Source organism: Kluyveromyces lactis (genome assembly GCF_000002515.2).
Source record: "Kluyveromyces lactis strain NRRL Y-1140 chromosome A complete sequence".
Classification (NCBI taxonomy): Eukaryota; Fungi; Ascomycota; class Saccharomycetes; order Saccharomycetales; family Saccharomycetaceae; genus Kluyveromyces; species Kluyveromyces lactis.
The window spans coordinates 831,870-858,322 of NC_006037.1; the positions used below are offsets into that span (position 1 = coordinate 831,870).

Genomic DNA, 26,453 nt, shown 5'->3' on the forward strand with positions numbered 1-26,453 from the left:
CGTACAAATAGTAATTACCTAACTGCTAGTCAATGAAGACTCGCTAAATTGACTTCAAACCCACTAAATGCTCTTCAAAAACCTTATCTTTCCAATCATTCCACACTTACTGACCAGTATCTGTATATGAGCTTACAGTATTTTTACGCAAACACTTTGAGTATATTGTTACCCGAATATTTTATATCAGGGTAACGTTGGGAAGATATCCAATAAAGTTATATCAACCACTTCAATACCCCCTCGATTGTAACCCAGATATTTAATAACCACAGTTTATCTAACTTTTACTGGTTTGCGCTTTCAAGTGCACTAAATGGGACCGTTATTGGATACTTTTATGTGTTTTTATTTTGATCTACGTTATAAATATGCAATTTCACATACCAAATGCTTGGTGAAATATTCACTTTGACAGGCGATGAGATGAGATAAGATCAAGGTTCATGCGGGGAACTAGTACTTATGAGTAGCCTGTTTTCATCTATTTCGACTGTTACAGCATTCTTTCAGGGTATCTGATCTATCACGAATATACTGCGTGCTCTTTATTCTCTGAGATGGCTTCTACTAATAATAATCCCAAAGTTCTATTGAAGAGGACGTTCTCACTGAAGGAACAATCTTCGCTAATACTATGTACCGATACGATGGCACAAAGCAGCCGATTTGTGGTTGAGGAATTCCTAGATAACATACCAGACGAAATGCCGATCGTTTTCGTATCATTTGAGACTCCAAATAGACCGAAATATGCACGCCAATTCATAGATGCGTCGGGGAAAACCACCCAGCAACTAGTTGCAGCATTACAACCATACCTACCGCAGCCACAGGAACAAGCTCCTAAGATGCATTTAGTGATCTTTGATACATTCAATTATATCGGTTCTGAAAGCTTGACACAATTCATATCTACCATTGCATCGCCATTTGTGACAATATTGGCTACATATCATCAGTCGATACCAGCCTGGCGTCCAGCAGAACTCCAGAACTATCCAACTGCGATCCAACTCTTGCAATTTATTGCTAATACGGTTATAGAAGTTACTCCGAAGACTTCCATAGACGAGGACGATTTGGATGCAGATTTAAGTAGATTTGTGATACCCAAGAACTTGAACAATCCCACATATTATATCACTCTAACGAACAAGCGAAAGTCCGGTAGGGCTATCAAGAATAAGTTCTTAATCAATTCGAAAACACATGATTATGAATATGTGATAGAGAAACAAGAACCAGTAACGGACGAAAGTCCAGAAATGTTTGAGGGTTTAACAACATTCAACTTGAACACTTCGGAGAAACAGAAGCTGGCAAAAGACCAAGTGGAATTGCCATATCTTGAAGCTCAATCTTTCAACAGTGGTGGTGCAATTGTGTATGAGTTTGAAAAGGATGATGATTATGACGAAGAAGACCCGTACGAAGATCCGTTCTGATCGCTAGAGTCTCGGGTTATTCTAGTTTCATTTAATTCTTTCTCGTGGTTGAGATTATCACAATTACATAGGAATTGTCTGTCTACTCTATATGTTCTATGTACTCATATAAGTGTACGCTTTGACAATCTGAAATGCTATTCATATTTAGCGCTTTTGATAATCTTGTTTTTATTTCCCTGTAGCATGTTTACAATCTTTGCTTTGACGCGCAACAGCTTTGCTCTAGGACCTGTCGATGCAAGTATCTTATCAGCTTCTTCCAGGGTTATCAGTTGCTTAGAAATTAGGTTGAATAGAGTACCAAAAGCTAGACCCATGACAGTAGATGTCAGAATGATGACATTGTAAGGCATACTGAAATCAGGAGTGGATAGAGATAAGAGTAAGGAGGATGTTCTGGCTTCATAACGTTCTGGTGTAAGTACTGCAGCAACAGCAGCTTCGATCTCAAAACCATGGTTGGCATCAGGGGGATATTCTGCATATTTAAGCAAGGATTTATCGAACTGGAATGATATAGCGAATGCAGTGTTAGGCGGGATAATCATTGCCCTTTCCAAATGTGTCGGTCTCTCACGATCTCTTGCCGGGGAATAGAAGGTAGATTTTACTACTGAATCTAGAGTTAGTTCAGGATCATCACTCTCTATGGCTAAGGAGGACAAGTATACTCCCATGAACCAAGGCAAGGATTCAAAATAAACTAATTCCACAGCTTCGTTGGAAGGATTACGAAATACTGATCTTAACCCGCCACGGTCTTGGCCATAACCAGTGAGAGCTCTGGAAACGTATATTGGAGTCTTTTTGGAGGGTAGTACACTCTTAGAGTCTGTCGTTTCCAAGCGAACATCATGTGGTTTGTTATTGTTGAGATCGAAACAGTTGTCGTCGGTTGCAAAATATGATTCGTCGACCTGTATCATAACGTCCCAATGTGAGGGAACGTGAACACATATTTTTGAGCTTTGTTCGCCAAGCAAGCTGCCTCCACGGATTTTCTTACCAAATAGTTTTGAGATGCTGAAACTAACTTCTTTGCTTTGAGGTAACGGGAAACATTGGAACGCGTCGTGTGGTCTATTCGTGTCACAACGAAGTTCGTCGCCTGGTAAAGGCTTCGGAATTGGTCTGTCAGCTCTGGCCAAAGCATTTGGTACGTTGACCACTGTTTCGATAAATTCTTCCATAACAAAGTGGCAATTGGCAGTTGATTCGTCACAAACAGTATTGACATCAATCGACAGACTGTGCCAATTTGAATCAAAGATCTTGTGGCCATCTAACAAAGAGGAGATACCAGATTTCCCTCTTGTTGGTAAAAGTTTTACAAATGGGGTCAAATTTTCAGTACAAACCGGTTCGTTGGCTAAAGTTGCTCTCATGAGGTAAAGATGGTTGCTTTGATTCAGTAGTGGGATCGCTTCGTCTTCTTTCGGTAAGAATGATGATACCGGAAACGTCGTCTTTGAAGTGTCAATGAAATTGATGGAAGCACAGAACAATCCACTTAACGAATTGGCCAACGTTATCCATGATTTCAACGCTTCTTCCTTCGATGGTGCTTCCACAATAGCCCATAATTCCACACCTGTTCCTCCAGATTTCAACCCGTTGTGTGGAAGCTGGCCCCATTCTTGTGAATCCCATAGCCCATGTGTAAATCTCAAGTGTAACTGTCTGGTATTAGTCTGTGACATAATGGGCCCAACGGGCTTCGGGAAAACTGTGTGATGAGAGTATTCACTGGATTCGTGCTGGTCTCTATCTATACCAAATGGCTCTGATTGCATATAGAACTGAAAACTTGCAAGCAAAAAGTTGTTAGGCAAGGGAGTTAGATCCAGATGCTCTCGAAAATTATACTCAATAGGATGCTCTAGTGAAAGAAACTTCGAGGACTGTGTTATTCTCGATGATTCCCCAGGCTCTGCATTCCAGCTTTCATCTATAACATCTTGCTGAACTGATTCTGTTTCGTTGTCAACTGGATTAACTTCAAAGTCTACTTCAGCCGTCACGATGGCTGCTAGAAGCAAAACTGGAATCCAATTTTGTAACCTCATGCGGTATGGACCCAGAGTATAATACTTTTCTAAAAGTTAGGCTATTTTCTGGCCTCTTAACTAAACTATCCTCTTTTCTCTGTTGAGAAGTATCGTTCTTTGTTTTGTATATGTGTTTATAATTAAAGATTCGAGTTACAACTTAGTAACAATTTTGATGTCAAGAACCTTTGAATCAAAAGGAAGAAAGGTATAACTGAAAGGCAAGCACCAATCAGGATCTTTATTGCTATTGCCGAGTTTGGTATTAAACAGCTGTACTTAAAATGGAAGCTATCAAGTTCGAAAAGTCGGGCCAGCGACATTCTCTTACAGGACAATACACTGCTCCCAGAGCCATATTGGAATCGACTGTAGGGAAAGATGAGGGGGATGATGAGTTGACAGCCAACCAGAAGCAACGAAGCTTGTATAATAAACAGTCTGATTATCATAAGAGAAGGTTCCTTAGGAATTTGGATGAAGAAGTGGATGAAGAGCAAGTGAAAGATGTGAAAAGAAGGAAAACCGATAAGGATGGTGATAAGGAAGAGGAAAGTGGCGGTGGATATACGATGCCCAAGACTTCGCAGCATATTATAACTGAGCTCTCGGAAGAGATGGTTACTGAAGTTCCAGGGGTACGTAATCTTCAGTTCTTTAAGCCTTCAGACAGACAACATTTCGCAATTTTGTTTGATGAAAGGTCTCCAGAAGATATGACTGAAGAGGAAAGGAAACAGAAACAGGTTTTAAAATTGGTACTTAAGGTGAAAAATGGGTTACCAAGCTCTAGGAAAATAGCTCTCAGAGCACTCACTCAAAAGGCACCCTCTTTCGGGGCACCATTGTTATTTGATTCGATCTTGCCCATTCTTCTCGATAAAACACTTGAAGATGAAGAGCATCAACTAATGTTGAAACTTATGGATAGAATTCTTTTCCAGCTCCAGGATTTGGTAAAACCATATACACATAAGCTCCTAATAGTATTATGTCCTATGCTTATAGATCCTGTGCCCTTGACTAGATCTACAGGTAGAGATATTATAACTACTTTGGCAAAAGCCGTGGGACTACCGACAATGATATACACAATGAGACCAGATCTCGACCATGAGGATGAGTATGTGCGAAACACGACGGCGAGAGCAATGGCCGTTGTATCGAAAGCCTTCGGGGTAAGTCAAACAATACCATTCCTACGATTGGTTTGTAGATCGAAAAAGAGCTGGAAGGCAAGACATACTGGGATAAAGATAATTCAGCAAATTGCTATTTTAGTAGGGATTGGTAGCTTACCATACCTCGACGATCTTATCGCATGTATAGAGAAGGGATTTCAAGATGAACATCCTCCAGTGAGAATCATAGCCGCTCAAACAGTGTCATCATTGGCACAAAGCTGCCAGCCATATGGTATTGAGCGCTTTAATCCGGTCCTCGAACCACTTTGGAGAGGTGTTAAACAAAACAGGGGAAGAGAACTAGCTGCATTTTTGAAGGCTCTAGGATTTCTCATTCCGTTGATGGATCCCGAATATGCGTCGTATTACGCTGAAGAAGTGATGAAGATTGTAAAGAGAGAATTCAATTCACCGAACGAAGATATGAAGAAAACGGTTCTATTTGTTATACAAAAGCTTTCCGTGACTGAAGGTGTAACACCTCAGTATCTGAGAAAAGAGCTAGCAGCAGAGTTTTTCAAACAATTTTGGGTTCGTAGATCGGCTTTGGATCGTCAACTCAACAACATAGTAACATTTACTACTGTTTTATTGGCTAATAAGACTGGAGCTGCATTCACGCTTGAAAAGCTTATATATCCATTAAAGGATGAATCTGAACCGTTCAGAACAATGGGTGCACATGCAGTTAACAGAGTTGTGAAAGCATTAGGAATGACAGATGTTGATGAAAGGCTTGAAGCGAGGTTGCTTGATGCTTTACTTATTGCATTCCAAGATCAAACGAATGGTGAGAGAATTGTCTACAGATCTATTGGAACTGTCGCCAAATCTTTGAATACCAGAATGAAACCGTATATTTCGCCGGTGTCAAGTATTATTCTAGAACATTTGAAACACAAAAAACCTTTGGTTAGAACACATGCGGCGAGTTTATGTGCCCTCTTGATCCCGGTTTTCAAACACTGTGAAGAAACAGCTCTTATCAATAAATTCAACATTATCCTTTTTGAATCGTTAGGCGAAGTTTATCCAGAGGTGTTAGCTGCAATCATTTCCGCAATGGACAAAGCTGCTGCACAGATAAGGCTAACTGACTTACAACCACCTCCGAATCAAATTTTACTATCATTGACACCAATTTTGAGAAACAACCATCCTTTAGTCCAGGAATCTACTGTTAAACTTGTTGGAAGAATTGCCAGGCGTGGGCCTGAATATGTTTCTCCTAAAGAATGGATGCGCATTTGTTCTGAGCTTTTGGAAATGTTAAAAAGTCCTGTGAAGTCCATCAGGGTGGCAGCGAACAGAACATTTGGATATATTGCCAAAGCGATAGGACCTCAGGATGTTTTGGTAACGTTGTTAAATAATTTGAAGGTGCAAGAACGTCAACTTCGTGTTAACACCTCTATTGCAATTGGTATCGTTGCTAAGACATGTGGGCCATTTGTTGTCATACCTGCATTGATGAATGAATACAGAACACCTGACACAAACGTACAGAACGGTATTTTAAAGGCACTTGCCTTTATTTTAGAATACATTGGTCCCATGTCTAAGGATTACATTTATCCACTTATACCGTTGTTGCAGGATGCTCTAACAGATAGGGACTTGGTTCATCGACAAACTGCAGCAACCTGCATAAAGCATTTAGCTTTCAATTGTGCAGGAAGAGGATTAGAGGACGCGTTCATCCATTGCATGAATTTATTATTGCCAAACGTCTTTGAAACTTCACCTCATGTTATTTCCAGAATCCTAGAGGGGCTAGAAGGACTAAGAATGGCTCTAGGACCAGGTGTTTCTATGAATTATGCCTGGGGAGGTTTATTTCATCCTGCTAAGAATGTTCGGAACGCATATTGGAAACTATATAACGGAGCATACGTCGCTCAACCAGATGCTTTGGTTCCGTACTACCCTGTCAATGAGGTAGAAGAGCTTAACTTGTTATTATAACTAGAAAATTGCAGTAATTATTATGTAGTTAAAAATTAAAGATTCTATTGGTTTTAAACTAAGTTAGTGATCTCTCAAGGATCGGAAGAAGTAGAACTCCTGTCGTCTTCCTCACCTTCTTCAATATCATCGGTATCATCACTTTCATCGCTGCTTGATTCTTCTAATTGGGCAACATCAGATTCCGTTTCTGATTCTTCCTCTATAACGATCTTCGTTTTCTTCGGTTTCTCTGGGATATCTGCAAAGAATTCATCCAAACTTTGTAGTTTGTAAGTTTTCCCTTTTGAGGATGTGAAAGTTTTTGGCTCTGGACTTGATGATTTGCTGGATATTGGCGAGGAGGCCTTAGGTTGCTGGTAATTAGCCCTAGTCCTACTAGCGAAGAAAGTATTAGATGAAATGCTAGATTTATTCTTCATGAAATTGTTAGTTTCAACAGGCGTTCTGTCCACCTCAGGTACTTCGGTTGACCACTGGGGAACCTTTAATGAATTCAATACTTCTGGGGAAAGCTCAAGGTGTGCAAGGTCACTTGCTTTATCTCCGTAAGTGAATAGTGACAAAGCTGGCCATGGTTTTGCAGCTTGCAATAACAAGGTCAGTATTTCAAACCTTTCGTGTGAGAACAATGAACTCAAGGACCTAACTTTATCTCTTATATCAAAATCGTCATCAAACTTTGCGAGGTACATAACAGCATCATATAAGTGGGCTATCCTTGATTGCTCAAAATCATAATCTGACTCACATCTATCGATATCAAATGAAAGAAGTTTGGCAGCCAAAATCAATATCTGTAGTCTTGCTTCCGTGGACTCATCAGCAAATTTAGGAATTAATTTTCTCAATACATCAGGAACTATCCTTGGTTCGACATGTATGTATTCACCAAAGAGCCATATGATGCCAGCTTTTGCATAAGCTGATAAATTATCTGTTTCTGTGATGATTTGTGATAATTTGAGCATAACTGATAAGTTCTTCGAGGGATTAATTTGAATTAAATGGCGTATCACATTGACATACTCACTGGTAACCTCGCTGTCGGTCAAATTATCATTCTCCATGAAACTGAGTAGCCATTTCATGATGTGAGCTGAAAATGCATTGGAGTTATGAGCACACACAACCAAAGTACTTAGTGCTTTCTTGACAATAGCAGGATCACGATACGTTGTGATATAGTACTTCAATTCGTGTATGATATCCTTGACGTTCTTATCTGTAATTAAAAGGGATATTATAGTTAGTTTGTATGATCCAACGATAGGGTCATCATCTGCTGTCGGTAGGAAACTCCTGTATAATGAAGCAAATGCTTCTGGGTCAATTGATGCATAATAAGCAATCATCTGTACTATAATACAGCGGTTTTCAGTGGAACTTAGCTGAAGTGCCTTGACTAGACAGTGTGGCATACCAAACTCTCTAAATTTGGATAACGGAGCCAACATGAAAAGTGCTCTTGACACGCTGATAATCACAGATGCATTAGATGAAAATAACAAGGGTTTCAAAGAAGTTAAGAATAGGTCGAGGTCTGGATCGATAATAAGGTCATTTGCTTCTAGAAACCACGAGTCGACCAATTCAGGAGTTTCCGGCAACGGAGTCTCACTTCGATCTTCCCTATTAACAAACACTGGTCTCTTGATAAAGTGTTTAGAATACCGAATGAACATTTCAACCAATAAGGATTGAGCCCAGTGCGACAAAGAAGGTAACACGGCACAATATCTGCGGAAATGACCGTGTAAAAGATCCAATCTATCGGGCAGGCAATTCTGCAAGACCACCAAAGTACAAGATATCACCAATGGATCAGGATCAGCTAAAAGTTCTTGTAACAATGGCACCAGATCGTGTCTCCTTACGTCGTCTTCTTCGTCATGGCTCTTAGAATCCTGGAATAGCTTGAATAGAGTCATAGCAGAAGTGGCACGAACTAATGGGCTTGCATCTGAAACACATTTCTTCACCGATTGTAACGTTATAGGATATAAAGATGCAACATTGATATCTGATAAAGCTTTCAAAGCAAGAGCTTTCGCCTCGGGATCTCTATCCTGTAAATTCTTCTGAATGGTATTAACGGACAACAAAGCTACATTCGGATCGGATTCAGCGAAACGTAATAAGTATATACACACCATACGCTTAACTTTAACATCTTCCGAACTGATATTCTTCAAAATGTCGGCAAACATAGATTTCAAATCAACCGTTGGATCGTTCGTTGCCATCAAAGACATAACTCTTTTCATTGCATCTTTAACTTCACGCGAGTTCCTGGAACTTAAAAGACGAGTCAACGCTTCTGGATCAATAGATTTAGAGTATTGTGTATATGACGATTCACCGATCCTGGAAGAGGCAACTGCCGCTGCTCCGAATGTAAGATCTCTTGCAGATTGCAATACTGATGTGATGCGTTGTATTGAATCGACCATTTTGTCCGTCCAATTGGGATACAGCAACCAGAAAAAAAGAGAACTTAAATGCAAGTACTCAACAAGAAACCTGATGCCTGGTATTTTAATCTATCCGATCGTACGCAGAATAACGTCCAATGGCATACAAAAAGTATTCTTTTCTACAAGAACTACTTGTAAGAATACATACTTGGTTATTTACCTAGTTAATTCGATTTGAAAGTGGTAAAAAATGAAAATATGAGACCCTGATAATTGGGAAAAAGAAAGCCCTGCGGGGGGCTCGAACCCCCAACCTTGTGATTAAGAGTCACACGCGCTACCGATTGCGCCAGCAAGGCCTATTTCTTGGGAATTGGCGTTTATCAAGCCAGTAGTACTTGTCTTTAAAGAGCTGTGACCTCCATCCTCACATCATCACATCATCAGGTCACGTGCATGTCTTTAGGAGTGATTACAACAGCAGCAACATCGGTAATATACAGTCAGCAGGAAAGCTTCCCTCCTGACATGCTGCCAGGATGCTTCTAACTATGCCCAAATCCTTGGTTTCTGCACCAAAATTGTTTCTGCGCACCGGTTTTACACGGAGCTGCAATGTCTCTCAAGGAAGGACCATTGCATGCGTCTATTCGCATATGTTTATCCTGTTGTGAACGGTGAGTTCTTGGTGAGACGCACTGTGGCCCATCGGTTTGCTGGCATGTGGTGTTTGTCGCATTTTAGAAAAGACGCGAGAAACAAAATGGAATGGGAAACGAACAGGAAACAAGTGGGAAATACTATGGAAAAAATAAACTAAATATCACGTGATTTATATGAGTGCATCTTGTGGTTATAAGGGCCAACCTCATCGAAGTATGTATCCAACATCATACGTAAACATAGTTGACAGTGGCAAGTCAGCTGTACGGAAGCCAGTTACCAGATATGCCGAGTGGAGAATTGAATGATGCTGCTTTGGCTGCTATAAAGGAGAAGATAGGTCAAGATACCATTGAACAGAATTTCAATATTTCATCACAGGATTTCCAGATCCTAGCAACGATCAGGTACGACCCTCATTTCACACATGTATTTGAACCCGATGGCAACGATTCTGTTGAATATGATCACTGTTTATCTCAGCTTGACCCTCAATTGACTAGTCTTATGGATAGTTCTAGTTTCTTGCAGAGTGATGACAGTGGAAGTTTAGGGAATGGGCTGTTGGATTATCTTGACAGTTCAAGCGTGAATTCTAGTCCGATTTCAGAGGGGTTTGAGTTCAACGCTAGTAGTGCTATCCAAAGAGATCCCGTTTTCCAATCGTTGTATGGTACCAATTACTCACACACTCAACAGGGAGAAGCGACCGTCGATGATGTTGATATATGGAGCATATATTATGACAGATTTTTCTTGTTGGGAGAACACTATAAGAGGTTGAAATTGGCTTTGGCATTTTTCCAATGGAAACTAGCACTCACTCCCAGGATGCTCTTGACCCAATTGATTCATTCTTTACCGATTCAAGAGTCTTTGTCCATTGAGGATAAGATGAAAGCACTTTTGTCGGCAAGTACTCCATATAAGATGAGGGTCCTGGTGAATAAAGATGGTACCATGAAGATCGAGGCACATGAACTGCCGCAATTTCTCACAACATGTCCCTCTACTCATGAATATTTAGTGCAAAACTTACTTTCAGGGTATCTGGACCATGCACCTACTTGGGACGTGTATATCAACCCGGAACCCATTGTGGTATCGCCGTTCACTACTTTCAAAACTACAAAAAGAGACCATTACAACAAAGCAAGAGAAAACATGGAAGTCTTGAAACTTAGCGTTCAAGATCCAAGACCAAAATCTGAAGTGTTGGTGTATAATGACTTGTATCAGTTGATGGAGGGGTCCATCACAAATGTCGCTGTAAAATCGAAGCCAACTGAAAACTCAAACGCCTTCAGATACACTACGCCGTACTTATCATCGGGATGTCTATGCGGCGTCACCAGGTATTTCTTGCTCAGGAAAGGTTTGTTGCAAGAGGACTCCATAGATGTAAGAGATCTGTCTGTGGGTGATGAGATCTTGCTGTTCAATGGTATCATCGGTTGTGTTAAAGGTGTCATTAGAAACTCTGTGGATTTTTCGAATACCTAAATTCAAATGTGAATCTATATGAACTTTACGTAAACTTGTAACATATTTATCCGATCATACTTCTCTTTCTACCACGTAACCTAACCTCTTCAAACCTTCTAATTAAATCTTTATACTTCCCAAGCCCTGCTTTACCATGAGATTCAAATACGCTTTTGAAACCTTCAAGAACCCATAAGTTATATCTATTAGCAAATGATGAATGAGTACTTATGATGGCTCTCTCTAACACGTACAAATCAACGCCTTTGTCTTCCACTAATGTTGATATGGATCCTAGACCAAAGTCGATCAGATATGGCTGCCAATCCTCTCCTGCTCTGACTAAAACAATGTTCGAGGTTGTTAAATCTCCATGACAATAATCGTTCCAATGCATTAACCCGATCTGTTTGCCGACATTGATCATAGTATCCCTAACAAGATCGGAATAGGGATCAGAGGCATTCATCCATAGAAAATTCTTTAAGTTGCTGAAACCATGTCCATTAGGTAAGTCTTCTCCCAAGAACTCTAGCCAGATACACCCGTGATATGGATCACATCCTATTAATTTTGGAACGTTCAGCCCATCAATTAGCCTTAATTTAGCTAAAAGCCTCGATTCCCCTAGTGTCCTATGTTTAGTTAATGTCTTGTCTATCACAGGGTGTCTGTATTTCTTCTCAGGTCTATATTTCAAGATGTATAACTTATCGTCACCATCTGTTCTGTTCTTGGGCAAATATGGATGTACCGGTGATGTAAATACAACTGCCTCAGCGCCCTGAGAGATTGGTGTTAAAGGGATGTTATCAGTTAACACATCGGCTATGCTAGCAATTATTTCGGCAGACATTGTAGTGATTGGTGACTGCAGTGCTTGTCCTTTACTTTAACTTTCTTCATCTCATCATATTTTCAGCTTATATTCCAATGAGAAGTGTATAAATGTTGAAATTTTTCAATTAGGTAAAAAGACTGCTCTGTGACTAATGAACTACCCTTTATAAAGAACAAATGAGCCACTAAATCATTGACGTTAGTAGCATGGTTTATTTCAGATTTAACGAGTAATTATTTCTATGTTTATTCTTCTGCATCACATATCAACACCGAAAGTATGTAAAATAAAATAGTGCCATACAGTAAGAGCTATATACTATTACACTTGTTTGCCGGAGTGCTTACTTCTCCACTTCTCGACATCCTTTTCATCGATACGGCTGAATAAGTATTCGGCCTTGTTAATGTTATGGCCAGGTCTGATAGGTAGGTTGAAGTGATCGTCGATACGCAGAGCTGGAGCATTTAGCATTCTGTAGATGATTTCCGAAGTCTCTGGAATGAATGGAGACATGATAGATGCGACAGTGTAGATAATGTTTAATGCAACACCAACAACGGCATCAGACTTAGCAGGTTCTTGAGCGAATAAAGAGTTATCCAATTTGTTGTCCTGTAAAAATTGGTTACCACGAGCGGATAAAGTCATTGCGATTTCCAAACCACGTCTCAAGTGCACTTTCTCCATATTGTCCACGTAATTAGTTAGAATTTCATCTATATCCTTTTTCAATTGTGCGTAACCTGGTAGGTTGTCAACGTTGAAGTCTGGCACGACACCGTTGTATTTTGCGTTGACGAATTTCACTACTCTGTTCACGAAGTTACCCAAGTTTGCTAGAAGTTCGCTATTGTTTCTAGCAGCAAAGTCACTCCAAGAGAATTGGGAATCAGAAGTTTCTGGCCTTACAGAAATCAAATAGTATCTCCATACACTAGGTGACAAACCAATTTCTTGTGCGTTGTTACCGAAGACACCGATACTTCTGGATTTGGAGAATTTACCACCTTCATATTGTAAATATTCTGTGGTATTCAAATGATGCAACATGGTCCAGTCATCACCGGTACCCAGTTGAGAACCTGGGAAAATAACAGTGTGGAATGGGACATTATCTTTACCCATGAATTGATATAGATCAATGTTGTTAGGATTCTTCCACCATTGTTCCCATTTGTTAGTGTAATTGGCGGTGATAGAAACGTAACCAATACAGGCATCGAACCAAACGTATAACACTTTCTCCTTATAGTTTTCAAGTGGCACTGGAGTACCCCAAACCAAATCTCTGGTAATACAACGAGGATGAAGACCTTCCTTCAACCAAGATTGAGTGATAGTCTTAGAATTCTTGGACCAATTACCCTTAGAAGAGGCTTCATCGACCCATTTCTTGATTTCTGGTTCCAGCTTATCCAACGACATGAAGATATGGTCGGAATCACGTGGTTCAGGAACACCGTCATCTAGCTTACAACGAGGGTCAATCAATTCGAATGGGTTCAACAAAGCACCACACTTATCACATTGATCACCACGAGCGTCTTCGTAACCACATTTTGGACATGTACCTTCCACATATCTATCAGCTAAGTAACCCTTGTGAGCTGGGCAGTACAACTGTTTCATTGTCTGCTCTTCCAAAAAGCCTCTATCATATAACTTCATGAAAATGTCTTGAGCAATGGCAGTTTGCTTTTCGGTAGTGGTTCTACCGAAATAATCAAATCCGATTTGGAACCATTTGTAAACGTCAGAATGAACCTTATGGTATTTGTCACATAATTCACGAGGTGTGACACCATCTTCCAAAGCCTTGGTCTCAGTTGCTGTACCGTATTCATCGGTACCACAGATGTATAGTGCGTTGTAGTTTCTACCCTTGGCGAAACGAGAATAAATATCAGCAGATAAAACACTACCGACAATGTTACCCAAATGTGGTACGTTGTTGACGTATGGCAAAGCAGACGTAATCAAAATATTACGTTCTCCCTCCTTTGGCAAAATTTCAGCATCCTGAGACTTCATCAAATGCTCTTGTGACACATTTACCGCACCTGTGTGCTTATAATCAGTTGAAGAACGGACGATCTTCGTCTTGGCCAATTTCAAAGCTTCTTGTAGTCTCTCCGGCAAAGAAGTGATTCTCGCCTCAACAGCAGCAGGGTCTAAAGCGTATGTGTTTGCAAAAATAACAATTCTAGTGGCAGACAAAGGTTCCTCGACGCTTGTTAAATAATTATCCAACGATTTCTGCACCGCTTCAGCAAGATGTTCTTTGATCGGATCTTTATGCGAAGCGAATGCTTCCAAAGAAGATACAGCGAAATTGTACTCGTTAGATTCTTCCTCTTCAAAATCGTTCAAAACATATCTCAAGATAGCATTAGCATCGAATAAACGGAACCCAGTGGAATCAATGACCAACTGTGGGATGAGAACATCCTTGTTCTCTTCCAATTTCAAATTTCCAGATGATAGAAGAGCATAAGCTAATTTGATATTGTTGGCCAACTGTAAAGCGGAAGTGTGACCTTTGGACTGGTCAAAAGAAATATGAGATGATGCCATAGCTAGGCTGATGGGTCTTAGTGTATCAGTGGCCCTCTTAGTGGTAAATCTGTCGCCATTTCTTCGAATGTTAGTCATCGTTCAATATACAGAAAGATATCACGCTTCAAAAATTTTCAGTTTCATTGATTTGACTGCTTTTCGATAAATGTGTCGAAAGACAGAATAAGGTGGTACAGGGAAGATAAGACAGGACAATGAAGCAGCACCCTTCTGGTTGATGTTGAAGCTTGGGAATTGAAGGTGATTTTTTGTGCTGGACTCTGAATTTACTACGTACTAAATAATTCTATTTAATATTTGGTGTCAAGTTTTGTGTATTTCGTTTCGTCAAACTTTTTAAATTGAAAGAGTACTTTAGACTGTCAAAGTTCCTTCTATGCTTAAAAAGGTTCAAAAAATATACGGATGCAGGTAGTTATTAACCATGATGCTAATTCCTGTAAGTATTTATACAGTTTTCTATATTCATACAAAAAATAATAATAGTAACAAAAGTAATAGAAGGTTGGTATGCGAGTTTCCTTTCAAATTTTCAATCCTTGGTTCTTCTTTTCTTGGTGGCTGGGGTCTTCCCACTAGCACCGATTGTAATGTTGACCTTTGGAGGCACAGGGAATCCGTACGATTTAGCGACCTTGGCTAGATCAAGTTTATCTATCTGATATACCGTTTTTAAGGAATGGGATGCATATGCTTGTAGATAAGATCTGTAACCATCCTTAGCAATTTGATGTAAGTAATAGTTCGATTTGATCAGTTTTTCCAATTGTGCTTGTACGTTAGCGATCTTATTAGTGGGGAATTCGTATTCGTTCAATGGGACCTTAGCAGCCTTCAAATACCTTAGGAATCCTAATTCGGTTGGGGTCAAGAACATCAAAGATTTACCTTTACCCTTGGTACCTCTTGCAGTTCTTCCTACTCTATGAATATAGTCTCTTGGATCATCTGGAGGATCAAATTGGATGATCCAATCTACCGCTGGGATATCCAAACCTCTTGCTGCCACATCGGTACACACTAGAATACCACGTTCAGCGTTACAGAATTCGAAGAAAGTGTTTGTTCTCTTCTGTTGCTTTTGCTTACCGTGCAATTCCAACACTGGTAAATCGATATAGTTCAAAAGTTCGGCGTAGTACTTCACAGAATTACATGACGATAAGAAAACAATGACTTTCTTCTTTTGGTTTCTCTTCAAGAACGAGAACAATAGTAGGAATCTCTTATCGCTCTCGCAAACAACGTAACCTTGTTCTAACCCATCTGCCGTTGAAGTATCCTTCTCAGAATCCACGTTAATGAACAAGGGACCTGGTCTCAAAGAGATACGCGCCAAATCCTCAACCTTAGTGGTCTGTGTAGCAGAGAAAAGCATCGATTGTCTATCCTCGTTTGGTAAGATCTTGATAATCTGTCTCATTTCATCTTCGAACCCAATTTCCAAGATACGATCCGCTTCATCGATGACAAGAGCCTTCAAGTTCTTAAAGATGAAGCCCTTAGTGTTTTGTAAATGATCCAACAAACGACCTGGAGTAGCAATCAAGATGTTAACACCTTTCATTAACTTATCCGCTTCTTGTCTACGGTTTGCACCTCCAATGACAATACCAAAAGTTTGACTGTGGAATTCCATCAATTCACGAGCAACACCAAAGATTTGCAACGCTAATTCTCTCGTAGGAGTAATCACAATGACACCGGTACCATTTCTTGGCTTGAATTTCAAAGAATGTAACATCTCGATAGCTGGAATCAAAAATGCCAAAGTCTTACCTGAACCGGTCTTGGCAGCACCCAACACATCCTTCCCTGCCAAAAGAGGAGGAATGGTACGAGTCTGAACAGCAGTCATCTGCGTGAAGCCCATCTTACCGATAGCCTTCATGGTACCATCACTAAGCTTCAAATCACTAAAAGAACCCTCTACTTCACCAGTAGTAGCAGTGTCCTTGACTACAGTTTCGGTTTCCGCATGGTCTTGTTCAGACTCAGCGTCTCTGACACGTTTGTTACCTGCCATAATTGAAATCACTTTACCTTGGGGGGGGGGGACTGATACTAGAATAATAGACTAATACAACAGAGAAGGCAGGATATTTATACAAGAACTTCCGTTCTTCATCATCTCATCTCATCTCATCTCTGTAGCTCATCTCATCGCATTGAATCTTTTGAACAAAAATTTTTTCTGAAAAAGAAATTGATGGTCACGTGACTCAAGAGCAGAACCAGCTGAAGACATATGTGCTATATACTAGTTCACTGGAGCACTGCAACACTTCGTGGTATCTTAAGAAGTGTAGAAACACTATATACAACCTTTAAACCACTTCTGGCCTCATAGATCACACAGGAACCCCTCTTTTAAGGCTTAAAAGCAACATTCGAGACCCTTTGCTCTCGAGATTACAACATTTTGCACTGATTTTTGCACCGAAATATGGCTGAAAGCATTGAAATGGAAAAAGTTAATTTTGGAAAATGATTCGATGCTTTAAAGTATGCACCTTGGTACAAATAGGAAATAACTGTTATTCATACAAGTTTAACACTTTTATACACGTTTATATTTGTTTGTACCATTCAGATTTTTCAAGTCTAACACCAGACAATAGGATATCGAAAGAATTTGTGTTAAAAGTCATCAGTAGGGCCTTTTTCGTTTTCTTTCCCTTATTTATTTGCTTTCTATATTTATTTTGCATTTTGTCATGTCCGATGCTTCCACCTGGTTCAATGAAGTGGATCCCCGTGAATTATACGCTGATAAGGTCATTGGGTGCGATGGGTGCGGTGATTCTCCGTTAAATGGGAAAAAAGATGGGATTGTTTGTGGTCCGATATTACGTCTCATAAACGTTGATTATGAAAAGAATTTGTACCGTGGGTCGATGCTTATCGTTACCAAGGGTGAAGTTGCTGAGCCAAAAGTTGAATTTCAAGTTGGCCAGAGTGAGGAGAAGAATTTAGGGTCTGAATCCAAGCATCCTAATTTGGAAACGGGCCAATTTGTTGCGACGAAATTTTATTCGGAGTCTGATTACAGCTTCTATCGTTATGCGATTGAGATCGAGCTTGATTCTGTGGAACGTATGTGTAAGTATTCCATTGATGGTAAATTGGAACCTCAGTATAGGTTTTTCATCCCAAGCCAAACTACCAATTTTAACACAATTTCCGTGTCCTGTAATGGGTTTTCCTTGTCTGTTGATACTACCAAGTTCAAAGGGTCTATGTGGTACGATATCTTGAGGAAACATGCAAACGTCCATTATCATGTCATTTTAGGTGGTGGTGACCAGATTTATTCTGATTCCATCAAACTTTATTGTGAGAGCTTCCAAAACTGGCTGAAAACTAGCGACCCGATCAAGAAATATTCTACGAAATGTTCCCCGGAGATGAGATCTGACATGGACCAGTTTTATTTGAAAGAATATTTGGAATGGTTCGGGTACGGCCATTGGAAGGGGTCTACTGAAAATTCAAGGACCACCCAGAGATGTTTCCCAATTGCAATGTCGACTATCCCATCTATTAACATGTTTGATGACCACGATATCATCGACGGGTACGGTTCTTACTCTCATAAATTCATGTTTACTGACGTTTTCAAATCCGTTGGTAAATCCGCGTACAAGTACTACATGTTATTCCAGCATCATACCTCTATTGAGGAACCTGAAGCATATAACAAGGAAAAATGTTGGGTGATTGGCGCTCAGCCAGGTGCGTACATCGGCGAAAAATCCCATTCCGTTTATACTAGACTCGGCCCCACCATGGCTGTTCTTGGTATCGATTGTAGAACTGAACGTAAATTGACCGAGATCTGTTCCAAGAAAACCTACGATATCCTTTTTGATAAGTTGGCACAAGATGCGAAACTGGGCAAATTAGACCATCTTTTACTCATGCTCGGTGTTCCAATCGCTTATCCCAGATTAGTTTGGTTGGAGTACATCTTCTCCAGCAAGTTCCTCTTCATCTTCAAATGGTTATCGAAGAAGGGGATCCTTGCCAAGGGCTTGGTGAATGAGTTTAATGGGGACGTCGAGCTATTGGACGATTTGAACGACCATTGGTGTGCGCATTACCATAAGAAGGAGAGAAACTATCTCTTGGCTAGATTACAAGACTTCTCAGCCAAGCAAGGGATCAGAGTTACCATCCTTTCTGGTGATGTCCACTTGGCCTCTGTCGGTAGATTCAAATCCAAGGTTCATACCCACCATATCACTTCTGCGAAAGTCGATCAAGACAAAAAAGTCTTGAACGAACCTGAAAAGGACGTCAGATTGATGTTGAACGTCATTTCAAGTGCTGTGGTAAACACACCACCACCAGACCAAATGGCCAAGTTGCTACAAAAAAGAGTGAAGAACCATCATTTCGATGCAAGCACGGACGAGGATTCGGTGCCAATCTTCACCACTGACGTCGATGGCGAAAATCGTTCCAGTAACGCCTTCATGAACCGTAGAAACTGGTCCGATATCATACCTGTCACGACGGTCCTCAAGAACAAATATCTAAACGACCAATACAAATTTGAAATCGGTGATAAGATAGTCCCTGGAAGAGTCGGAATCAAGACCCAAATTGACGAAAAGACTAATATTGGCCACATCCCATATCCAGTTACCGAAAAGGGTATTATTGCAACAATTCATATTGAAAAGGATACCAGTTCTGCAGAATCAGAAACGGTAGGTTACACAATTCCAATCCCAGAACTACAAGCCACTGAAGAAAACCTCTCCCATGCAGGTATCAAGCATTTAGATCTAGCATAAAACGAAAGCTTTCTCCCCACCTTAGAAAAAAAGAAAACTGATAGTGCCCAAACTTTTAACATTTGTAACGTATAATTGTAATACTTAATATCAATCAATATCTATTTAACACCCTATATGACTATCTGACCTGACAGATTGGAAAGATCTGACAGACACTTCCCTCCGGATTAATTTCTCTTCTTTTTGACAGCGTATTATCGGAAAAACTCCTCAATTCAACTTCGTCTCCACAATTGAAAAACCGGGACAGAAATACCCGTACAACGGTTCTCAAAAAGGTAAATAAAAGGAAAAATAGAGAGAAAAAGAAAGAAAATCTAATAGTGGAACCTGCAGAACAACCTGATTCACTTTTTTTCGTTTTTTTCCGGAACAATGTGGTGCGTTTCCTTAAGCTAAAGAAATGTCAACTTATATATATATAAAGAAATGCTGCTTCGGTGAATATTTATTGCTAAAGAACTGTTCCTGGGGTTTATCTCTTGTCTGGAAAGTTGTCCAGTCTCCATACGTAGGAGTTATCATCAACATACTATAGCTTCAACAGATAGGAGATACTGAGAAAGAGTAGGATAGTAAGATAGAAAGTTTAAACGATAAAAAGAGACTGGTTCTTCCTTTGCATAAAAAAATCCGGAGAAATATGTCTATAGCAACTTCTGATTATTCACGAATTGATGATAAGGTTTGGCCAACTGCCAACCGCACTGGTCCCAAGGAGGATCCGTCCAAATACCATTGTACGTATGTGACGAAAAAAGTGGCTCTTGGTGATGGCCATTTCAGCGTGGTGAAGGAATGTATGAATACAATGACTGGAGATAGATATGCTATGAAACTGGTTCACAAGTCGTTGGTTATGGATAAATTACAGTTGATCCAGAGGGAAGTGAGTGTTTTGAAGAGAGTAAGTTCATTGATTAGGGAACTCGAGACTTTAAATCAGAAAGTAGCAGGTTCTGGTAGTAATCATGGTGATGTTTTCGAGGGTCATCATCACGTTTTGCAACTATTCGATTTCTTTGAGACTTCGAAGAGTATCGTTTTGGTGACGCAGCTATGTGAGTCGGAGGATTTGTACGATAAGATTTTAAATGCGGGTCATTTGGATCTAGAGACTCAAGTGAAACCGTTTACTGCGTGCTTGTTGAGTGCTTTGCAATTTTTGCACGGTAATGGGATCATTCATCGTGATCTTAAGGCTGAAAACGTTCTCTTTAGGTTGAAGACCAAGACGAACATGATTGAATTACCTAGGGATGATGCTATGTACGATAAATCGGCTCACGATTTGATTTTGGCAGATTTTGGTTTGGCTATAAGTACGGAAACTGGTAGTAAAGAGTTTGTCGGAACAATCTCATATTTGGCTCCGGAACTCGTGGCCTGTAAGAATAGTGGTAAACAGTCTAGTATCCAGAATGGTAGGTTAAAACCATATGGGACAGGTGTAGACGTGTGGGCTCTCGGTGTTCTATGTTATTTCATGGCATGTGGGTATATGCCGTTTGATTGTGAAACTGACGCGGAAACTATGGAATATATCGCCAATAGTGATTATTACATGGATGAGGATATGTCCAAAGATGATAAATATAAACAATTTTGGTCGTTTTTGGAGAAATGTTTCGAGGTGGATATGGATAAAAGAGCTTCTGCGGACGAGTTAAGTGCACATTCGTTCGTATGTCCGCAATATTTCCCAAACAAGTCACCTACTCCAATTATCGACTCACCAAGGGCACCTGCTCTTAGGGTTTCAAAATCTTCGACTTCTTTGCATAGTCTTGAACCACCTTCAAGATCAGCTAGTACTGTTTCCCTAAATCTGAATGAGCCCATGAAACGTTCTGATTCCAGAGAAGTCAATCTAAACAGAATCAGGGAGACGTTACGTAAAACATTATCGATGACATCAATAAAGAGGGAACCTAATGTGCTGCTAAATGTGCCAAGTGGTAGTAATTCAGCCAATTTCAACAGAGCCAGCTCTACGTTGAAGTTAGAACCCGAGCCACCAAATGTTGCATTGATGAACGGATGTCTATGCGCTACTCCAGAGTCGTGCTCAAATTTCACCACATCCCCATCAATGTCCAGAAATGGATCTAAGAATAACCTTCAAACGGCAATTGGATCATGGAATGAATCTAGCCTTTCGGGACTCAATTCAGGAGCAACTTTAGCCTTTGACAGGAATTCCTTCGATTTTACCAAACTGAATAATACATCTTTATCGCCATCGGTACCAACGTCATCTTCTTCAAATGATGCAAGAAAAGATAAGATCGTTTTCCAACTCGGGGAAGATGACTGAAAACATTATGGATAGACTTTAAAACACTTGTGGTTCCGTATAACAATCTCAATATTATTATCTTTATACATATAGGCGTTAAAATTAGAATTAAATATAGAAGTTGAAGCAATACTGGGCTGGCAGTAATCTTACAGATATTTTTTCCGGTTCAAGAGGAGAGTACGAAATAAAACAAGGTGTAACGAGCGTTGAAAGCTCTTGATGGAAACAAATTAAATTGGTAATTGATGTTTCATGAAGTTGAATGCATGTAAACTGAGTAAAAAAAAAATTGAAATGAATCTCTATAAGGTGTGTGATGAGGAAAAGTTTTGCTCGTGCCTGTGCCTTGCACAAGTATGCGTATAACTTGAAAAGCTGGTACCTTATAATGCGAGTAGTAATTATTATTGGATGTTCTATTATCTTTCCATTCCTCTTGCTGTTGAAACAATTAAAAAACCGGTATCGTATTGTATCTCTTATGCTTGTAGATAATCAAAGTCAAAAAAAAATTTTTAAAGGTAGCTTAAAACCAGGTCTAATGATGAATCATCAGTACCTTCTGCCCAAAAGGTTTAAGAATTCTTCTCTTGTCTTGTGTGATTCTCGCAAGTATCCCAACATACAAGAAGTGACAGTGGAAGAACCAGTTTTTTGGACACCACGAGACACCATACACATATGAGTAGCCTCGATGACCACAGCGACACCTCTAGGTTTCAAGATATCACTCAAAGCCATAGCAATTTGCTTCGTTAAACGTTCTTGTACTTGGAAACGTCTAGCGTACATCTCTGCTAAACGAGCCAATTTCGATAAACCCAACACCTTCTTATTAGGAATGTATCCAATATGAACTTTACCGAAAAATGGCACCAAATGATGCTCGCACAAAGAGAAGATCTCAATGTCACGAACAATAACCATCTCGTCATGATCTTCCTCGAACACAGCATTCTTAATCACATCGTTCATGATATTATCCTGATAGCCTTTAGTGAAATACAACATCGCTTTAGCGTACCGTGTAGGGGTATCCAGTAAACCCTCACGTTCGGTATCCTCACCGAGCTCACTCAAAATAGTCTTAACCGCATCTGCAATACGACCAACCCGTTTTTGTTCTTCTTCATCCGTTTCCTCTGCTCTTTCACGAGCACCAATACTAGGCCATGATAAACCGTCTTTTTCCACAGTAGGATTTAAGGTATAAGGCGAAGCTGGACGAATGTTCAAAGGAGTAGCACGTCTTTCAATCTGAGAGACGTGCGAGATATGTTTGTTTTCCATTATTGAATATAGCTAGCTGTATGGGTTACCTGATATGGGTTACTAATCCATGCAAAAGAAAGACCCTATAAATATGTGATACTGGTCAGACAACGGGACTTGTTGAGAGAAGCCGACAGAAGGAGACACGTACGCACAAACTAACACACAAAACGACAAACTTTCACTGAATTATCCAATCAGTTAAAGCTTGAAAGAGCCAACCCAAAATCGAAAACTTTACAATGGAACAAATGCATATGGTACGCTTTATACCTCTTGTTTCCTATAACTCGAACTCATCGAAATTTTTCACTTTTTGTCATACAAGGAAAAAAAGTAAAACTGTGGAAACACCGTACCATGAGAAGCAGCAATTAGACATGACTAGTTACTCTATCATGTGCTACCTCAGCCAGTACCCTGCTATTGAATGTTGTTAATGGACAAACATGAAATGAATAGAAATTAATTATGTACAATTTTACTTAAACAGTGTAGAGTTTGGGCGAATCAGATGATCAAACTAGTAGGTTGGTCCAGTAAGAATCCTGCCAAGACCGTAGCATACGGGACACGGTTCTTTATCCAAGAAGAATCGTACCCTACCAGTCCCATTGCAATTGTTACACATCATGCCTCCTATGCGACTGTCACCGGGACGCACAACGATAGGTGCTGAGTTTATGACGAAATTCTGTGGTGGCATCGTGACATTAGAGTATACGAACGCAGGTCTTGGCCCTGCACTTGGACGTGGTGGTTGTGCAGGTGGGGGTTTGTAGAATTTCGACCAACATTTCTTACATTTTTGTTGAGTCTTGATCTTGGTGCCAGTGTTCCCGCATTTTTTACAATAATATCCTGGAGGGTACGTCCAGGGTAGTTTCTTATTGCCAGTACTGGTACTGGTACTGCTTGAAAAGGTACTAGTGGAATGATGGTACGCTGGTATGGCATTGCTTGGCCGGGGCGGTCTTGCTGGTGGTTGTGTTGGACGTGGTGGAGGGTTTGGTGGGAGCTGCTGCTGCTGCTGCGAAGCAGCAGCAGTATCTTGTCTCAGCACTTCATCATACGACGGAAGATGCTCATCTGGCTGTATATCTGATTCTGATTTCATTGAAGTATTCTCAAAGTGACTGGTTCTCTGATCTCTGTTCTTTACTGATCCCGATCCCGTTCTCCATACACTTTTCTTTGACTAAATATATGTCCCTTATATATCTTGATCTTTTATATATACGTGATTTATTTGGCAGATGCACCTAAAATGAGGAAACCCTATAGCACGACGGCTGCAATGTGGACGAATCCCGATCCTAAACTGGGCTTTTAGCCATTGATAACTACTGGATGCAGCCAGTGAGTAACTGCGGACTTACAGACAAGGGTCCACTCTTGCCAATGCTCCTACTAATGGTTCTAATGGGCATCAAAGTCAAAGCCTTGATCAGTTCATGTTACCCGGACCATATATACAAATATCCGGGTAACAAACTCATATCTCTGCTCTGGCGATCTCATACTACTGACAAAGGAATCTGTCATCAATCAACAGACACCTGAGAGAGACAAGCAACTTCATATGGTTAGGAGTATCTGACTATGGGCGTTGCAATGCTAATATAAATTAAATTATTTACCTGGGTGTACATGTTATGTAGAATCTCTTCCTAATCCGTTGCATGGGCGGCATGGCTGGCATGGCTGGCATTGCTGACATGTTTACCCAAATGCTTTACTACAGCTACACCTAAGAGCACAACTGTGAGTATAAGACCACGTCTTGCTGGAAACTGCCTTCTATTGAATCTTGACCAACATGTTCTACACCTGCGTTGCGTCCTGGTCTCTACACCGGTGTTCCCGCACCTTCTACAGTAATACCATGGAGGATACGTCCAGGGAAGCTGGTCGATATCAGTACCGGTATTGCAGCTACTGGTAGTGGTGGAATTGGTGGCATTATTTGGTATATCATTGGACGCATCATTTGATTCGTCATTTGGTTCATCATTTGGTTCATCATTTGATGCCTCTTGATGCCGAGAAGCACCGGTAGACGAACCTTGTCCGACTGCTTCGTCATACGACGGAAGAATACCTGATTGTTTAACTGACGCTGCCATTATAGAATGTTGGGTCACGTGCCTAACAGCCAACGGCTCCTTCCAACCTTTCTTCCATGCATCTAGTTAGACATCTGGCTTATGCGTGTCTTATATATCCATGACTCGTCTAGCAGATGAGTGAACCATCATATCCACGCAATAACATGCAAATCCACGGCTCTAAGGTGGAAAAAGGAACCCTAAATGGTGTATAGTAATGGTGGCTTCAAGGGTATAAACCATTGGACTTAATAGCAACGGCCGGTAAATTTGCTGATTCAAAGCCTCGAACGATTTTCGTTACCCGGAAAACACAATGACCGGGTAACACTTCACGTCTTTTCAGTCCAGAAGCCCAATCGCGAAAAGCGATGGGCTTCTGGACGAGCGCAGTAAATATGTGCACATTAACGCATCAAGATAGGCACTGTTTGCCTCTCTATATATGCTCATAGTATTTGATATACACGCAACAATAGCACATAACAATGAGTAGTTGGCTATCGGAGTCACAGCGTATGTTAAACCATGTATGCGTTTACTATTATTTTTGGTTTCCCTTTACTAACATTTGTTATTTGAGATCGGCCAGTAAACTCATGCGAACATAAGGGAAATAGAAAGACGGATTGTTCAATCCGTCTTTCTATCTCACTTTTGTTACAGTACTTGCCAAAATCTTGAAATCCCACTTATCTCCCCAGAATTCGGTGCTGTGTTCACGTTCGGTGGATGTTTGTTCTTCCTTTTTGGTATCTTCACCTTCTTCGATAGAGCACTATTGGCTGTTGGGAACATCTTGTTCCTACTCGGCGTGCTGCTGATGATAGGCCCACACAAGACTCTCAAATTCTTCACTAGACCGACAAAGAGACGTGGGACCTTGTTTCTCGTGTTTGGGATATTCATGATCTTATGTAAGTGGACGTTCCTTGGGTTCATCATCGAATCGTTAGGTATAGTCGGTCTATTCGGCGACTTTTTCGGCGTGATCCTCCAATTGCTGAGGTCCATTCCTATAATCGGACCAGTACTGTCTCACCCTACCATTGCACCAGTCCTAGACCGTATAGCTGGTGTGTCAGTGCTTCCTGTGTGATGTGTGAGTGTGTGTATCTATATATATATGAGCTGTATTCGGGAATGGTTACCCTGTCCAAAATATGTCGATTACCCTACCTGAATATACCTCTAAATAAACAAAACCAAAAAGCTCCCAGAACCAGTTTAAGTTGTGTTCAGAGATTTATAACGATAATATACGGCATTAAACACAGCTTTTAAGGATCAAATTGGCGTTTTGGGCCATTAGACAAGCCAATTGGGTTAGGT

General features: G+C 40.4%; 14 protein-coding genes and 1 non-coding gene across 15 annotated transcripts; 6 read left to right on the forward strand and 9 right to left on the reverse strand.

The window, feature by feature from the left end:
* Positions 1-560: 560 nt before the first annotated feature.
* IKI1 (Elongator subunit IKI1) lies at positions 561-1,448 on the forward strand (the record flags this gene model as incomplete). The annotated part of the gene is made up of 1 exon (XM_451415.1): positions 561-1,448. One exon carries the CDS (start codon positions 561-563, stop codon positions 1,446-1,448), a length of 888 nt encoding a protein of 295 aa, XP_451415.1.
* Positions 1,449-1,585: 137 nt separating this feature from the next.
* Positions 1,586-3,517, reverse strand: GPI16 (GPI-anchor transamidase subunit GPI16; the record flags this gene model as incomplete). Its single annotated transcript, XM_451416.1, has 1 exon — positions 1,586-3,517. The coding sequence occupies one exon, from the start codon at positions 3,515-3,517 to the stop codon at positions 1,586-1,588; it is 1,932 nt and encodes a 643-aa protein (XP_451416.1).
* A 266-nt stretch (positions 3,518-3,783) lies between these two features.
* On the forward strand, positions 3,784-6,648 carry HSH155 (U2 snRNP complex subunit HSH155; the record flags this gene model as incomplete). Its single annotated transcript, XM_451417.1, has 1 exon — positions 3,784-6,648. One exon carries the CDS (start codon positions 3,784-3,786, stop codon positions 6,646-6,648), a length of 2,865 nt encoding a protein of 954 aa, XP_451417.1.
* A 74-nt stretch (positions 6,649-6,722) lies between these two features.
* Positions 6,723-9,101, reverse strand: APL6 (AP-3 complex subunit beta; the record flags this gene model as incomplete). The annotated part of the gene is made up of 1 exon (XM_451418.1): positions 6,723-9,101. The coding sequence occupies one exon, from the start codon at positions 9,099-9,101 to the stop codon at positions 6,723-6,725; it is 2,379 nt and encodes a 792-aa protein (XP_451418.1).
* A 250-nt stretch (positions 9,102-9,351) lies between these two features.
* Positions 9,352-9,424, reverse strand: KLLA0_A09581r. Its single transcript has one exon. It is a non-coding gene; the product is annotated as a tRNA-Lys (tRNA).
* A 589-nt stretch (positions 9,425-10,013) lies between these two features.
* On the forward strand, positions 10,014-11,231 carry ABZ2 (aminodeoxychorismate lyase ABZ2; the record flags this gene model as incomplete). Its single annotated transcript, XM_451419.1, has 1 exon — positions 10,014-11,231. One exon carries the CDS (start codon positions 10,014-10,016, stop codon positions 11,229-11,231), a length of 1,218 nt encoding a protein of 405 aa, XP_451419.1.
* Positions 11,232-11,277: 46 nt separating this feature from the next.
* Positions 11,278-12,069, reverse strand: BUD32 (serine/threonine protein kinase BUD32; the record flags this gene model as incomplete). Its single annotated transcript, XM_451420.1, has 1 exon — positions 11,278-12,069. One exon carries the CDS (start codon positions 12,067-12,069, stop codon positions 11,278-11,280), a length of 792 nt encoding a protein of 263 aa, XP_451420.1.
* Positions 12,070-12,375: 306 nt separating this feature from the next.
* MES1 (methionine--tRNA ligase MES1) lies at positions 12,376-14,709 on the reverse strand (the record flags this gene model as incomplete). The annotated part of the gene is made up of 1 exon (XM_451421.1): positions 12,376-14,709. One exon carries the CDS (start codon positions 14,707-14,709, stop codon positions 12,376-12,378), a length of 2,334 nt encoding a protein of 777 aa, XP_451421.1.
* A 457-nt stretch (positions 14,710-15,166) lies between these two features.
* HAS1 (ATP-dependent RNA helicase HAS1) lies at positions 15,167-16,660 on the reverse strand (the record flags this gene model as incomplete). Its single annotated transcript, XM_451422.1, has 1 exon — positions 15,167-16,660. The coding sequence occupies one exon, from the start codon at positions 16,658-16,660 to the stop codon at positions 15,167-15,169; it is 1,494 nt and encodes a 497-aa protein (XP_451422.1).
* Positions 16,661-17,351: 691 nt separating this feature from the next.
* KLLA0_A09691g (uncharacterized protein) lies at positions 17,352-19,436 on the forward strand (the record flags this gene model as incomplete). The annotated part of the gene is made up of 1 exon (XM_451423.1): positions 17,352-19,436. The coding sequence occupies one exon, from the start codon at positions 17,352-17,354 to the stop codon at positions 19,434-19,436; it is 2,085 nt and encodes a 694-aa protein (XP_451423.1).
* A 646-nt stretch (positions 19,437-20,082) lies between these two features.
* On the forward strand, positions 20,083-21,756 carry TDA1 (protein kinase TDA1; the record flags this gene model as incomplete). Its single annotated transcript, XM_451424.1, has 1 exon — positions 20,083-21,756. One exon carries the CDS (start codon positions 20,083-20,085, stop codon positions 21,754-21,756), a length of 1,674 nt encoding a protein of 557 aa, XP_451424.1.
* Positions 21,757-22,293: 537 nt separating this feature from the next.
* On the reverse strand, positions 22,294-23,031 carry FOL2 (GTP cyclohydrolase I; the record flags this gene model as incomplete). Its single annotated transcript, XM_451425.1, has 1 exon — positions 22,294-23,031. The coding sequence occupies one exon, from the start codon at positions 23,029-23,031 to the stop codon at positions 22,294-22,296; it is 738 nt and encodes a 245-aa protein (XP_451425.1).
* A 505-nt stretch (positions 23,032-23,536) lies between these two features.
* Positions 23,537-24,130, reverse strand: KLLA0_A09757g (uncharacterized protein; the record flags this gene model as incomplete). The annotated part of the gene is made up of 1 exon (XM_451426.1): positions 23,537-24,130. One exon carries the CDS (start codon positions 24,128-24,130, stop codon positions 23,537-23,539), a length of 594 nt encoding a protein of 197 aa, XP_451426.1.
* A 553-nt stretch (positions 24,131-24,683) lies between these two features.
* On the reverse strand, positions 24,684-25,139 carry KLLA0_A09779g (uncharacterized protein; the record flags this gene model as incomplete). The annotated part of the gene is made up of 1 exon (XM_451427.1): positions 24,684-25,139. One exon carries the CDS (start codon positions 25,137-25,139, stop codon positions 24,684-24,686), a length of 456 nt encoding a protein of 151 aa, XP_451427.1.
* Positions 25,140-25,609: 470 nt separating this feature from the next.
* On the forward strand, positions 25,610-26,220 carry GOT1 (Got1p; the record flags this gene model as incomplete). The annotated part of the gene is made up of 2 exons (XM_451428.1): positions 25,610-25,637; positions 25,826-26,220. 2 exons carry the CDS (start codon positions 25,610-25,612, stop codon positions 26,218-26,220), a joined length of 423 nt encoding a protein of 140 aa, XP_451428.1.
* Positions 26,221-26,453: the final 233 nt, after the last annotated feature.